Below are 16,413 nucleotides of genomic sequence, written 5' to 3' on the forward strand. Positions count from 1 at the left end.
TTGCCTGGTGTGAAAATGGGAAACCACGGAAAACCATCTTCAGGGCTGCCGACAGTGGGGTTCGAACCCCCTATCTCCCGGATGCAAGCTCGCAGCTGCGCGACCCTAACCGCACGGCCACCTCGCCCGGTGGATCATTTTTAGAGGCAACATTAAAATAAAGGAAAATGTTAATGAATCTATCGCGGAGTTCAGCTATGGTATTGGGCAATGACGAAATGTTATCAACACCTATCGTACTGGGAGATAAGGGACTCTCTCTACGCTGTGCGGCCGTTTCATTTGATAAAGTGCGGGTCCGGGTTTCTTTTTAACTCAGTGGCGCTTGAGAATAATTATTAACCTGTTATCTTATCGGGAGATACTGTACACTTTATCGACATGATGGGAGATGAGCAGTTGCAGCCTCCTGTCCACATAATACAGGAGTGTTATGGGGTGTTTTGGACGCAAGGCTTACATATCAGCCGCCATCTTCACGTTGGTAAGTTGAACATTCCATTAAAAATTTACAGTAGCAGACGATTCCTATCAAACAGAATATTTCTTGTTCAATCTTGGCAGTGTTTATTACCTTCTACATCCTCCAAAAGTCGTGTTACTAGAAATACATTTTTGAAGAAAAGAAAGAAGAATTTTTCTATTTTCTACATGAAAGAACTTGAGTCATTCTGGAAAATTAAGTGGGGCACTAAAATGCACAGAAAAATAATTTCTTACATGTATAGCACTGGAATCGGTGGTGTAAAAGCATATATTAGTCGTTATCGATTTCACTTTAAATAATGTTCATACAAAAGTTATATTTATTATTTATAGGCTATACAGTATATTACTTTCATAAAACCCACAAAAATGAAATTTACTTTACTTTCCATATCTATATGAAAATTTGTGAGAGGCTTTGTTTCTTCAAAGAGCTCCATTTTTTAAACTATTTTAGCGTAAGCGGTCTTAGTGATGGCGAAGAGTATTCAATGTAATTGTACACACGCTGTAGATAAGTGACCTTGTCATCAACTTTCCATGAAGGCGGTCCCAGTTCGAAACCTTGGCAATGGATATGGGATTTGTGAAACATGTCACCTCATTGTGATTCCAATTCAAGCTGCAAGTCTCATGACTATGGCCACAAATCAACAGTCAACGTAAAACGATAAGCTTGCTTTTAATATATTTTATATGCGCATTGTTCATCTGATGACGAGGAATTTATTCCGAAAAAAATCACTTAACTGATTCATTAGATTGGGGAAGTGCCGAACAGAACATAAGCTCTTGTTACTTACGGCTTTTGTGTCTTATTTTGCAAAATCTGTTAACTATTCTTTAACAAGCAGTGCGTTTGAAATGTGTTTTAGAGTTGGAATATTTAAGGAAAATGGGACTGTAAAAAAAAAGTAGACGAAAAGGAACCCTGTTTTAGCGCCGCATGTCCTGTGACACACATTTCACTGATGTAAGGATGTCCATTACGCCTAGTATTGTGGCAGTGTTCCAGCTTACAAGAACAGTGACATTTATCTTTCTCACTTAACAATTATTAATATACTGGTGGTACCCGTACGCTTCGCTCTTTCTAAACTCACAATGAGTTTTAAGAAACAGTTAAACGATAAATGCTTATCACCAATGGCATGAAGCCTATTTATTTATTTATTTATTTATTTATTTATTTATTTATTTATTTATTTATTTATTTATTTATTACCGACATGCTTTTTTGTTGTTACTTGTTTAACGTTGAATTAACATATCGAAGGTTTCCGGCAACGGAAGGCTGGGAAAGGGTGAGGGTTGGAAAGGTATCTGCCATGGCCTCAATTAAGGTACAACCCCATCATGTGCATGGTGTGAAAATAGGAAACCACCGAAAACCATTTTCAGGGATACCGACGATGGTATTCGAATGTAAGTTAACAGGTGCGCGACATTAGCTGTACGGCCAACTCGTTCGGTATTTATTTATTTATTTATTTATTTATTTATTTATTTATTTATTTAATAGATAGAAACTGAGGAGGCCATTTTTCACTAATAGTATAGGCCTATAATAACATGAAAGACAAGTGAACCTGACCAGTGGCGTTCTCCAATTTAAAGGTCCACAATACATACAGTAAGTTAAGTGTACTCTAGTATAAACATTACTTCTTTCCTATAGATTTATCTATATTTGTAATACTTTAAGTGCCCGATTCCTTGGCTGAATGGTCACCGTTAAGGCCGTCGGTTCAGAGGGTCCTGGGTTCGATTCCCGGCAGGGTCGGGGATTTTAATGGCGTCTGATTAATTCTTGTGGCTCAGGGACTGGATGTTCGTGTTTGTCCTAAAGGGCATCCGGCACTTGAACAGGGCCAAATCAGCATTGTAACATAATAATAATAATAATAATAATAATAATAATAATAAGCCTTATTTATTCTGACAGATTTAGGGATGTAGGGCCTACTCCCATTCTTACGCTTAACAATTCTTAACCTAGAACATTGTTGATAATAACTACTGATGACAATAAGACGAAAAATATTATTAATAATAGCAGTAATATTATTAATAAAATAATCAAACCTAATGATATTAAGGGAGTGTCATGTCATATATACAAAAAAAAAAATACCAAATCATATCAACTACATACATAAAACACATTGTACGTACATAAAGAGCATATGAATATTAAGTACTTGATATACTAATTAAAAGGAAGTTTTTAATATATATAAATTTCAAGACGAAAACGGTAGAATAATAATAACAATAATAATAATAATAATAATAATAATAATAATAATAATAATAATAATAATAATAATAATAATAATAATAATAATAATAATCGTAGTAGTTACAAGAAAACTTTAAGTGCCATTGTACGTGCATTGTTCGTAGGCACTTGTACTGAATACCTTCGGAGAGAAGTTTTCCACTGGGTGAAAAATGTGAAATGTTTACGCTTGCGAGATTATGCTGTTTTGCTTGTGAGCTCAAAATTGGAACTCACTCAGCTCATCTCCCTTGGGAAATTTTGGGAATGTATGGTTTTCTGGTATCAAATTTGAAGTTTCCAGAGTATCTGGAAGTGCCTCGTTAATTCATATCTACCTTTATACATAGCTAAACTTCGACTTTAATTTGTTGATATTTATTTATTTATTTATTTATTTATTTATTTATTTATTTATTTATTTATTAATTAATTACCGACTTGTTATATATATACAAAAAAAAACAAATCATATCAATTACATACATAAAACACAATTTTAGCAGGCAATATGCACTAAACCTTACTGAGAATGAAACATAAATTAAATTTCGGTAATATTTCTGGGTTATGAAGTGGAACTTGCATCGTTCTGGCTACGGACTGACGCATATGTTACGTTTGTGTTTTTCGCAAGACGATATAATAAATATGAGAAGTCTAGTATAGTTTCTAAATATTAAATACCGGTACGATTGTTCTTGACATGGAATTTATAAATTACTTTCGCTATTGTCATTGAGAAAGTTCCCGCGTGTTTCTGACTTAAGAAAAAAAAATGGAATACACAGCCTGTTTCCAGTCATTTGACCCCCATCTAACGGCGAGGATAGGAATTGTGTCGGCTGCCGAAGCCTGTCGTACTCTTCTGGGTTAATGATTAATGGCTAACATGAAATGGTACTGGAAAGTGTTGCTGGAATGACAAATGGTAGGGAAACCCGGATTACCCGGAGAAAACCTGTCCGGCCTCCGCTTTGTCCAGCACAAATCTCACATGGAATGACCGGGATTTGAACCACGGAACCCGTGGTAAGAGGCCGGCGCACTGCCCTGACTTAAGAAGGAACAAAAATATCTCTTCTTCTGCTTTTCCACACTGATGAGGTCGCAGGTGTGAACAGTGTTGCATATGTGATCTTGGCCCTGTTTTACGCCTGGATACCCTTCCAGACGGCAACCCTATGTGAAACTATGTTTTCACTCTTACAGGCTTCTGTGAGGTGTTGTGCTTATTTGAAGAGGTGTGTAGTGAAAATAATACAAACACCCAGTCTCTCTGCTAGAGGAATTAACCAAACGCTACAAAAACGCCGACCCGGTTGGGAATCGAATCCGGAAACCTCTGAAACGATGACTTCGATGACGATTCAGCTAAGGAGCTTGACAAACGAAAATATAGGCTATATTGATTTTAAATACCAAATACGACATATCGAGAGGCTGAATTGAACCGAGAATGAAAATGTTAATAAAGGATTGTTCCTCAGTTGTACTTCTTCTTAAAACAATAATCACTACCACATTCCTCTTAGAATGAGGACTATGTATCGGCAAGAAAACATATAGGCCCTATAGTTCTGCCAATCATGTTAAGATTTTGTCAGTGTTGTGAAAATATTTAAGGATTGTTTGAAAAGCCGAGTGTTGCCTAGAGTTTCGTCTTTCAGGACAGCTCTGCTCTAGCTACTACACAATCTGCAAAGTGGTGAATTGTTGTACGAGGTAGAGTGTGTTTCATTATACTTGATTGCAGTATTTACCCTTAGATTTATACGATGTACGCAAAAATATATCATGGAGAAAAAAATGGAATCCACAGCCTGTTTCCAGTCATTTGACCCCCAACTAACGGCGAGGATAGGAATTGTGCCGGCTGCCGAAGCCTGTCGCACTCTTCTGGGGTAATGATTAATGGCTGCGGTACTGTTTACAATTGTGTTGAAGAATTTAAGATCTCTAATTTATCTACGATTTTCCGGGCTTATTATTTTCATATTCCGAAAATCTAGGCGGCATCGCTCCGTTTCTTCAGTGACCAAATTTTTCATGTTTCTAGAAAAATGTTACCACATTCTCGTTAGACATTAGTAATGGACTTACTTTTTTTGATATTTGCTTTACGTCGCACCGACACAGATAGGTCAAATGGCGACGATGGGACAGGAGAGGCCGAGGAATGGGAAGGAAGCAGCCATGGCCTTAATTAAGGTACAGCCCCAGCATTTTCCTGATGTGAAAATGGGAAACCACGGAAAACCATCTTCAGGGCTGCCGACAGTGGGGTTCGAACCCACTATATCCCGGATGCAAGCTCACAGCTGCGCGCTCCTAACTGTACGACCAACTCACCCTGTAATGGATTTACTAGCAGGTAACCAAGCAACACTTTAAATATAAAACCATGTGGAAAGTAAAAGTTGATCAGTTCTAACAATCATTTGTTAAAGAAGGAAGCCACTGTTTTTCAGTGTTGACTTAATATACCGGGCTGAGTGGCTCAGACCGTTGAGGCGCTGGTTTTTTGGACCCAACTTGGCAGGTTCGATCCTAGCTCAGTCAGGTGGTATTTGAAGGTGCTCAAACACGTCAGCCTCGTGTCGGTAGATTTACTGGCATGTGAATGAAGTCCCGCGGGACTAAATTTCGGCACCTCGGAGTCTCCGAAAACCGTAAAGATAGTTTATGGGACGTAAAGAAAATAACATTATTATCACTTATAATTTTTTCAGTCCATTAAAACACGAAATATACACTTAGTTCACCATAATATTCCTGAATGGAATAGCATTACTTTCTCTCATTAAAGTTATTTCTCTCTATACATGAACTGCATTGGACAATTGGTTTCTAAGTGTCAATTATTCATTTTTGGGTTTCATTATTCACAGGCATGTTATTGCTATCGATATTTGCGTTGTTGTTTTGGAGTAACATTTATTTTAAGTTTTATATATCATGTCCATCATTTAAGGTTTATTTTGGCGAGATAGAATCATTTGTGACAAACCACTCATTCTGATACGTGAAAATGACAACTGAATCCGCGTAGTAAACTTGCAGACAGCATTGTAGTTTTAAGTGGCTGTCTGACTTTTGTAATGAGTGAAGGGACGTACATCTGAACCACATGATATACATATCCATTTCGCGAATGTCACAAAAAATAAACTGGATTTGAATCTGGGTCCCCTTTTCGAGAAGCTGGAACCTAGCCGTGATCTATAGCGGCCCGTATATCAATTTCACCGTATAAAGATGATACATAGACCGTTTGCGGTGCTTTGGTTCAAGAAAGAATGTTGAAAAGGTTTTACTTTCTGCCATGGGTAATATCTCTCAAGTTATTATACAGGGTCCTTATTTTATGCAGTCTTTTCAATTTAACAATTGATCCTTGTGTAAAACAAGTATAAAATGTTGTCCACCGCCTTCTCGCTCTGACTGGAGGAGTGGCAGCGCTATTTCACTTGACACTGTGAACTGTCTCTGCATTATCTTACGAGAAATGACAATAATGCCTTTCCGCATCCGACAGCTCTTGAAGGGATGTTCTCAGAATGAGTACCACTGTGGGTGGGGGTGGCAGAATACATACATGTTATCCCCAACTGTCGTAAGTGGTGAATTGGGAGCGTGGGTTGGTGACCACGGGGCCCTTAAGTGAGTCCTGGCATTGCTTCCACTTACTTGAGCCTAGCTTCTCAATTTCGGCTATTTCCCGTCTCCCTTGGTCAACTTTTGTTGTTTTTCAACCCCGACGGAATTAGAGTAGTAGAGGCCTGGGGAATCTTCCATTTTCACGCCCTTCGTGGCCCTTGTATTTATTTGGCCGATACCTTCATTTTTCGAAGCTTCAGACCCATTTAATTTTTTCCTCACTGGTAAGTGTTAATAGAGGATGGTTGCCCAGTTGTACTTCCCCTTAAAACAAAAATCACCGAGCTCGATAGCTGCAGTCGCTTAAGTGCGGCCAGTATCCAGTATTCGGGAGATAGTGGATTCGAACCCCACTGTCGGCAGCCCTGAAAATGGCTTTCCGTGGTTTCCCATTTTCACACCAGCCAAATGCTGGGGCTATACCTCAATTAAGGCCACGGCCGCTTCCTTCCCACTGCTAGCCCTTTCCTGTCCCATCGTCGCAATAAAACCTATCTGTGTCAGTGCGACGTAAAGCAACTTGCAATAAAAAAACCAACAATAATCACTACCACACCATCTCAGAATGAGGACTATATATCGGTAAGAAAACATATAGGCCCTATAATTCTGCCAGAACTTAACACGGTCGTGAATGGGGGTTTTCTCCACTGCAGTAGCGATTCTTCTGACTAATCACACAGCCACTCAAATAAATCCATCACTAAAGAATAACAGATCCGGGTCAATGCAACCATAGCGAGCAGTTAATAAGTGACAGTTAAAAAGTGAAATCTTGGACCACTGTTAGAGTCCCTTAAATTATGGACAGCTGTGAGTTTGTACGGTTTCGCTCTTAACAGTTTTGGTCAGTGTGCTTTCTTTTAGGCAGAAGAAAATGACTCACTAGCCCAGCTATGGCAAACCTTTACCGGCTAGCGTGTCAGTTAAGGACTTGTTTATTACTTTTTATTGTCAAGAGTGCCGTCCATATTTTTAAAATACGGTATATATTTGCTTTCGTCCGCCTCTGTGGTGTAGTGGTGAGTATGATTAGCTGCCACCCCCGGAGGCCCGGGTTCGATTCCCGGCTCTGCCACGAAATTTGAAAAGTGGTACGAGGGCTGGAACGGGGTTCACTCAGCCTCGGGAGGTCAACTGAGTAGAGGTGGGTTCGATTCCCACCTCAGCCATCCTGGAAGTGGTTTTCCGTGGTTTCTCACTTCTCCTCCAGGCAAATGCCGGGTTGGTACCTAACTTAAGGCCACGGCCGCTTCCTTCCCTCTTCCTTGTCTATCCCTTCCAATCTTCCCATCCCCCGCCAAGGCCCCTGTTCAACATAGCAGGTGAGGCCGCCTGGGCGAGGTACTGGTCATCCTCCCCAGTTGTATCCCCGACCCATAGTCTGAAGCTCCAGGACACTGCCCTTGAGGCGGTAGCGGTGGGATCCCTCGCTGAGTCCGGGAGAAAAGCCAACCCTGGAGGGTAAACAGATTACGACGATATATTTGCTTTCACCTAATAAAGTTTGTAAAATTATGGCCATTGAGTTAATTTGAGACATCTTTATTAAAACGTAATATTAAAATATGCTATGTTACTAGAATTCCGACCAATTTATTACATGATAAAACATGAAAATATGTTAGTACGTTGTCTGATGTGCCACCGAAGTCGTGTTCGCGGCACGCGTGTCATTGGTTCGTCATCCCTGTACGGTGAGATGGGACAGAAAATTAGATGGGCTTCCTTCCACGGGAGCTATTACGTTACCGAGCTTTACCTCTGTGAACACAATCATCTCCTATTTTTCTTTTGGCTAAGTACGGGCCTGGTGTTGCGCAACTTATTCATTCTATTATTTACTGTATTACTATTTGAAAGGGACTTCAGTAAATCTGTGAATGAATTGAAACCCGCACTGCTTGACTGGTGAATACTTCGTTTAGAACTACCAAGTGGAAACACATTTTAAGCAACACTGTACAGAAATGAAATGTCGTATGGCTTGTTGTGCCGGAAGATCCCAGGGCGGGTTCGGCTCGCCAGGTGCAGGTCTTTCTATTTGACACCCGTAGACGACCTGCGCGTCTTGATAAGGATGAAATGATGATGAAGACAACACATACACCCAGCCCCCGTGCCATTGGAATTAACCAATTAAGGTTAAAATCCCCGACCCGGCCAGGAATCGAACCCGGGACCCTCTGAACCGAAGGCCAGTACGCTGACCGTTCAGCCAACGAATCGAACACTGTACAGAAATAAATTCATACAGAAACTCACTACCAAAATAAATACATTAAGATTAGGGTGATGTCAACGATACCAAGCCTCTTGCTGTAGTCGATAAATTGACATCATTTATCAGTCTCAGTTGACATTAAATCATCCCGCTCAGCTGTCAGCTTCAGGCTGCACGTGGTGAGGTCACCATACGGCTATTATCGAACCTACCTTGCATAATTTTAAATAAAAACTCGGTACATTGCAACACTTGACTATCATGACTTCTAAGTAATGATTGCTGTAAGTAAAATACAATAATGAAATGGCGTATGGCTTTTAGTGCCGGGAGTGTCCGAGGACAAGTTGGGCTCTCCAGATGCAGGTCTTTTGATTTGACTCCCGTAGGCGACCTGTGCGTCGTGATGAAGATGAAATGATGATGACGACACATACACCCAGCCCCCTTGTCAGCGAAATTGACCTGTTATGGTTAAAATTCCTGACCCCGCCGGGAATCGAACCCGGGGCACCTGTGACCAAAGGCCAGCACGCTAACCATTTATCCATGGAGCCGGACAATAGAATAAATTTTTTATATGTTAACTTATTCTGCATAATGTTATTCTCCTTATTCCATAGGGGCCAATGACCTTAGATGTTAGGCCCCTTTAAACAACAAGCATCATCATCAGCATCAAGCCTTATTCCATAACTGGAGGTCGCTCATTCTTACAAAGCTTAGAATAAAATAGGCTTAATAAAATCAACCATAAATATACAGCAGTTAAAATTACATTAACAAGTTTAAGAAAACATTCATTCAGATTAAACAGTCGAATTTACATTAAAACCTGAATATATTATATTAAAATTTATAGACTCCAACACTCGTGAATTCTGTATTAAATACACATAAATGGTTTCTAATTATTCTTAGAGAACCTTTCGCAATTGGCTTTATATCGCCCCGATCAGGTAGGTCTTGTGGCGACGATGGGACAGGAAAGGACTTGGAGTGGCCGTGGCCTGAATTAAGGTACACCCTCAGATTTTGCCTGGTGTGAAAATGGGAAACCACGGAAATCCATCTTCAGGGCTGCGGACAGTGGAGTTTGAACCCACTATCTTCCGAATGCAAGCCCACAGCTGCTCGCCCCTAACCGCTCAGTCAACCCGCTCGGTCAACCCGCTCGGTCATCATTTTAAGTGTTTTTCAGGTCGGACGTTTTAGAGAAATTGACAATTCTTGTGAATACTGTCCCCTCTAGGTTTTTCTCCCGGTATTCCGGTTTTCCCTGTCATATTTCATTCCAGCAACACTCTCCAATATAATTTCATTTCATCTGTCATTCATTAATTCACTGCCCCAGAGGAGTGCGACAGGTTTCGGCAGCCGGCACACTTCCTATCTTCAATCCATTCCTGACCCGGTCGAATGACTGGAAACAGGCTGTGGATTTTCATTCACTGTCCCGTCTAGCACCATTAAGCCTATGATTTCAACCGGCGTTTTCTCTGTAGTACGGGGCGATAGAGTTGTAGATTTGACACTTCACATATAATTCTACAGGTTGGTATTTATTCGTTTCAGTTCTGATGACAGAGTCAATAGTGGTCAATCAATCTATGAATTAATTTCCTTTGATTTGCATTTAAGGCTATTCCGCTGATGGCAGATTCCGTATCAAGTTTTACCTAGTCTTATCTTAAATAATTAGAAGGAGCTTAAATATGCCGTCCTTGTACCGGTAGATTCACTGGTAGGTCAAAATCTCCCGTAGGACAGTATCTCACCGTCTCCATAAACCAGAAAAGTGGTCAGTGAGACGTAAATGTAACGTAAATGTAACTGTAGTGACGTTGTTTCGCGCTCGGCCAGGCGTAGACCTTGTTATGGCTGGTCACGTGGACGGTGTTTAGTACAGTAGTAAGTGGTAAGTTACTACTTAACTCACGTAGGCTTGTTTACACGTAAGACAGCGTTTAGTACAGTGGTACATGGCAGTTCGTCACTCAAGCCACGCGATTCAGTCGTTCCTGTGTCGTCAACTAGATCAGAGATAAGATGGACGGCCATCAACAACGTTAAAACTTGTTAATGACGTTATTCGCTGCGTGTTGGATAACATTTTAGAGGAAGTTGAGGATAAGGTGACTAAAGTTAGGAGAAAAAGAGAATGAGAGCGAAAATGGATTACCGGAAGGAATAATCTCGGGGCAAGTACAATTCACTTTAAAGAATTAGCCGAGGAGGATCGACAGGAATATATGTTATCCTTGCGAATGTCAGAAGTAACATTTAATGAGTTACTGCATAAAGTTGAACCAATGATACAAAAGACAGATACCATCATGCGTAGTGCATTATCAGCAAAGCTGAAACTGCATATCGTGCTGTACATGCTCGCGACGGGAAATAATGTCCGTAGCCTTCATCATTCCTTCAGAGTTTACAAAGCCAGTATATCTTTAAGACTGCTCTGAAAGATTTCATACAGGTAAGGAAAAATACAAATACATATTGGTTACAATATTATATATAAGCAATTGTTTAAGCAAAACGACTATTATCAAAGGTTTATTGCTTTTAAATTTCAGTGAATACACCATCAAAAACCTATCACAATAATTAGTATTGTTTCAATTCTGCAGTGAGTTAAAAGCTCCTGTCCATCTAGCCATTGTTCTCGGCAATTAGAATGAACGATCAAAAGAAAAAAGGAACTCACAACGATGATCAGCTCCGTAGCTTTACCCACAACTTATGAACTTTAAATTGCGCCTGTTCGCTCGTGGTAAGTTGCAAGTACAGTGCTCCCCCACTACTCCGATGGGTGCGCGCGCAGCTGGTGAGAAGTCTACTTGAAAGGAAAAATGGACTGGATTCTATTCCACTTGACTAAATTGTTACTTAATCGTTTACTTACCACTTACCACTAAAGTCACAGTTCACACGCTGCAAGTCACTTAAAATTAAGTTAAAAATTTAGTTACCACGCGGCCTGTTTACACGCGGACAGTAATTTAGAAATTTAAAAGCAATAAACCTTTTATAATAGTCGTTTTGCTAAACAATTGCTTACATATAATATTGTAAGCAATATGTATCTGTATTTTCCCTTACCTGTATGAAATCTTTCAGAGCAGTATATATATATACCTTCATATACTTCCGGAATCATTAAAGATATACTGGATTTGGAAACTCTGAAGAAATTATGAAGGCTTCGGACATTATTTCCCGTCGCGAGCATGTACAGCACGATATGCAGTTTCAGCTTTGCTGATAATGCACTATGCATGATGGTATCTTTCTTTTGTATCATTGGTTCAACTTTATGCAGTAACTCATTAGGCTAAATGTTACTTCTGACATTCGCAAGGATAACATATATCCCTGTCGATCCTCCTCGGCTAATTCTTTAAAGAGAATTGTACTTGCCCCGGGATTATTATTCCTTCTGGTAATCCATTTTCGCTCCCATTCTCTTTTTCTCCTAACTTTAGTCACCTTATCCTCAACTTCCTCTAAAATGTTATCTAACACGCAGCGAATAACGTCATTAACAAGTTTTACACGTTGTTGATGGCCGTCCATCTTATCTCTGATCTAGTTGACGACACAGGAACGACTGAATCACGTGGCTTGAGTGACAAACTGCCATGTACCACTGTACTAAACGCTGTCTTACGTTTAAACAAGCCTACGTGAGTTAAGTAGTAACTTACCACTTACTACTGGACTAAACACTGTCCACGTGTAAACCAGCCATTAGACGGGATACACTCGTCAACAGTCTGCCCGAAGATTACTGTACGAAAATATCTCGTACACACACACACACTTCACACTTACGCTTAAATCACGTGTGTTATGAGATGACAGTTGCTCTAGCGTCATCAGTAAAGTCCGGATTTTTATGCAGTAACAGGTTAGATTGCAAACTAATTTGGTTAGTAGGAAGTGTCGGCCACCCGCTCTTCCATAATGTAGCGAGAGTAACATAAATTATAGGGGTTCTGATGGACCGTACCCCTAATGTCTATGCAGTCCCCATAGCACAATAGTTGTGTAGGTAGACTATACTTGCAACTCGCTTCAGTAAATTTGCATTCTAACCTATTAATGCGTAAAAATCCGGGCTCTAGTCATCAGATACAGGCCTGGAAGCGTAGTTCCTCTCTTAGCAGCATACAGTTGTAGTACAATATGGCGGTGAATTAGACCGTATATCTTGGCTTTATTTTTTCTTTGCGTTTAGGCCATCTGTGGACCACGCTGCTTGTGTTCTAGCTGTGTTTTTGTCGTCGTCTGCCCCTTTTGGCATACTGGATTGTATTCTTAACGGCCTTTTGAACCTTCCTGTTGGCCCAGTATTATTTATTTACTTATTTATTTATTTATTTATTTATTTATCTATTTATTTATTTATTTATTGCTAGTGGCTTTACGTTGCACCGACACAGATTAGTCTTACGGCGACCATATTTATTTATTTATTTATTTTTCCTGTTTAGAACAGGGCGAAATCACCCCAATTGTAGCAAACCTACACCAATTACTTTTAACGTAGTTATTACTAAAGCACATTAAGGAATGAATCTTAACTCTTAGACCATGTGCATTTAAGTCTAATCTAACATAAAACTATTTATATCATACATACAGGGTGTATCGTAATTAACAGTACAAACTGAAACAGCTGTAAGTACACGATACTAAAAGCAAAGTGTCTTCGTAAACATGGGTCCTCAAACGAGCTGTTTGCGAGACAATTTAAAATTTGTGGTCACCAGCCGCCACTGACTTGACTGTGTAAAAACGTCATCCTAGTGAGGAAAAGGTACCAATACAACATTAAACGAAGTTATTACATACTTTCGTAGAAGTACATTTGAGGAGTGTCTGTTCAAATGACCCTATTTTCACTTCAATTTTCTTTTTTTTGTAGTATTTCGTCTACACGCATTGCATGAGTAATCCAGGCCAGAAAAATGTAATTCTTTAAAAGTAGTACCAAACCAAATCATAGGTACGTTCCGTGTACCTTTTATTATTATACGTTTCTTTGAGTTTATCCACAACTTTCTTAGGGTGGAAATAGCGCCTTTTGAACAAACACTCCTCAGTTGCTTTTAGTCTTACTTAGTATCTTATAGATACATGTTACTATGGCTGTACAGTGTACTTACTCGTAGTTGAAGGAAGTAAACTATAACATACTTAGTATGAATGTTTTCTTGTTTATTAAACACAACTGCATTTCTATCAAAACATCCCATAACTTTTCATAACGTTGTATTGGTACCTTTTCCTAACTAGAATTACATTTACACACATTCAAATCAGTGGTGGGTAGTGAACACAAATTCTAAATTATCTCCCAAACTGCTCGTTTGCGGACCCATGTTTACTCAGACTTTTTGGCTTCTTGTATTGTGTACTTTCAATTGTTTCAATTTGCGCTATTAATTATGATACACCCTGTATATTGCAAGAGGATTAATTAAAGTATTTACATGTTAAGAATTGCAGGTCGCCTACAGGAGTCAAATAGAAAGACCTGCACCTGGCGAGTCGAACCCGTCCTGGGATATCCCGGCACTAAAAGCCATATGACATTTCATTTCATGTTAAGAATGATGAAACTAAACTAATATACAGTTATAAGGAGTGTCTTCTGTCAGTCATGTTAACCTTTTGTCAGTGAAAATATTTAAGAATTGTTTGATAAGCAAATTGAGGCCTTGAGTTCATCTTTCAGGACAGCTCTAAAAATCTATAAAGTGGTGAATTGTAGCATGAGGTAGTGTGTGTTTTTTCATACTTGAATACAGTATTTAGCCTTGAATTTATACGAGGTACTTGGAAATATATCCTGAGTCTGAGTACTCTTCGGTACCGTTTACAGTTTTGTGGAGGACTTTAGAATCTCTTATTTGTCTTCGATCTTCCAGGCTTATTATTTCCAAATTGGCCTTTGGTCACAGGAGCCCCCGGTTCGATTCCCAGCAGGGTCGGGAATTTTAACCATAATTGGTTAATTCCCCTGGCACGGGGACTGGATGTATGTGTCGTCTTCATCATCATTTCATCCTCATCATGACACGCAGGTCGCCTACGGACGTCAAATCAAAAGACCTGCACCTGGTGAGCCGCAGTCCTCGGACACATCCGGCATTAAAAGCCGTACGCCATTTCATTTACTTCCAAATTACGTTACAGATGGTTGTATGACACCATATAAGGATAAACACCATTTATCAATCAATCAATACTGATCTGTATTTAGGGCAGTCGCCCAGGTGGCAGATTCCCTATCTGTTGTTTTCCTAGCCTTTTCCTAAATTATTTCAAAGAAATTGGAAATTTATTAAACGTCTCCCTTGGTAAGTTATTCCAATCCCTAACTCTCCTTCCTATAAATGAATATTTGCCCCAGTTTGTCCTCTTGAATTCCAACTTTATCTTCATATTGTGATCTTTCCTACTTTTATAAACGCCACTCAAACTTATTCGTCTACTAATGTCATTCTAAGCCATCTCTCCGCTGACAGCTCGGAACATACCACTTCGTCGAGCAACTCTTCTTCTTTCTCTCAATTCTTCCCAACCCAAACTTTGCAACATTTTTGTAACGCTACTCTTATGTCGGAAATCGCCCAGAACAAATCGAGCTGATTTTCTTTGGATTTTTTCCAATTCTTGAATCAGGTAATCCTGGTGAGGGTCACATACACTGGAACAATACTCTAGTTGGGGTCATACCAGAGACTTATAAGCCCTCTCCTTTACATCCTTACTACAACCCCTAAATACCCTCATAACCATGTGCAGAGATCTGTACCCTTTATTTACAATCCCATTTATGTGCTTATCCCAATGAAATTCTTTCCTTATATTAACACCTAGATACTTACAATGATCCCCAACAGGAATTTTCACTCCATCAACGCAGTAATTAAAACTGAGAGGACTTTTTCTATTTGTGAAACTCACAACCTGACTTTTAACCCCGTTTATCAACATACCATTGCCTGCTGTCCATCTCACAACATTATCGAGGTCACTTTGCAGTTGCTCAGAATCTTGTAATGTATGGTCTGCAAATTTTACGAAACGTCTCTGCACCTTTTCAATTAACCTGATATATTTTTTGCACGACGGGCTCCACACTGTATACTCTAGTTTTCCTCTTCGCATGTGTGTTAGAGATTGCTATGATCGACTTCGCCTTGGTGAATGGTTTTGCGCTTCTGATGACAAATCCTTGTGCTTGGTATCCCTCAACTGTTATTTTGCTTACGTGCAAACTGAATTACCATTGTCAAGCATCAACCCCAAGTCGTTCAATTCCTTAACTTCCCTTAGCGTGTTCTATCCCAACCTGTACGGGTAAAAGATTTGATTCTTTCTGCTAGCGAATGTCATCCTTAAGACCTCCCGAATTACGTCCTTGTATTTTTCCATAGAGGATAGACTCGCCCAGTATACTGTGTAGATCTATTTTTTACACCCCGAAGTTTTACACTTACAATGGTTTGTGGTAAATATGACGACCACTGCAGAGAACACGCATGTGCTATACGGCTGTCTGTGTGTCGCTTTTGAACAAAAACATGTAACGTTAAATAAATAAATAAATAAATAAATAAATAAATAAATAAATAAATAAATAAATAAATAAATAAATAAATAAATAAATAAATAAATAAATAAATAAATAAATACATGCTAGTTTAAAGATATCCTTAAGATATCGTCGATGCGATCACCA

The 16,413-nt window shown here is 39.4% G+C and overlaps 1 protein-coding gene across 1 annotated transcript in view; it reads left to right on the forward strand.

Annotated features, from left to right (window-relative positions):
• Positions 1-384: 384 nt before the first annotated feature.
• Positions 385-16,413, forward strand: part of LOC136863318 (uncharacterized) — a 109,234-nt gene continuing 93,205 nt past the window's right edge. The window contains exon 1 of the mRNA XM_067139707.2: positions 385-484. Coding sequence (XP_066995808.2) covers positions 434-484 — 51 coding nt within the window. The 5' untranslated portion in view covers positions 385-433. The remainder of the gene's footprint in view (positions 485-16,413) is intronic.

Source organism: Anabrus simplex, chromosome 1 (genome assembly GCF_040414725.1).
Source record: "Anabrus simplex isolate iqAnaSimp1 chromosome 1, ASM4041472v1, whole genome shotgun sequence".
NCBI lineage: Eukaryota > Metazoa > Arthropoda > Insecta > Orthoptera > Tettigoniidae > Anabrus > Anabrus simplex.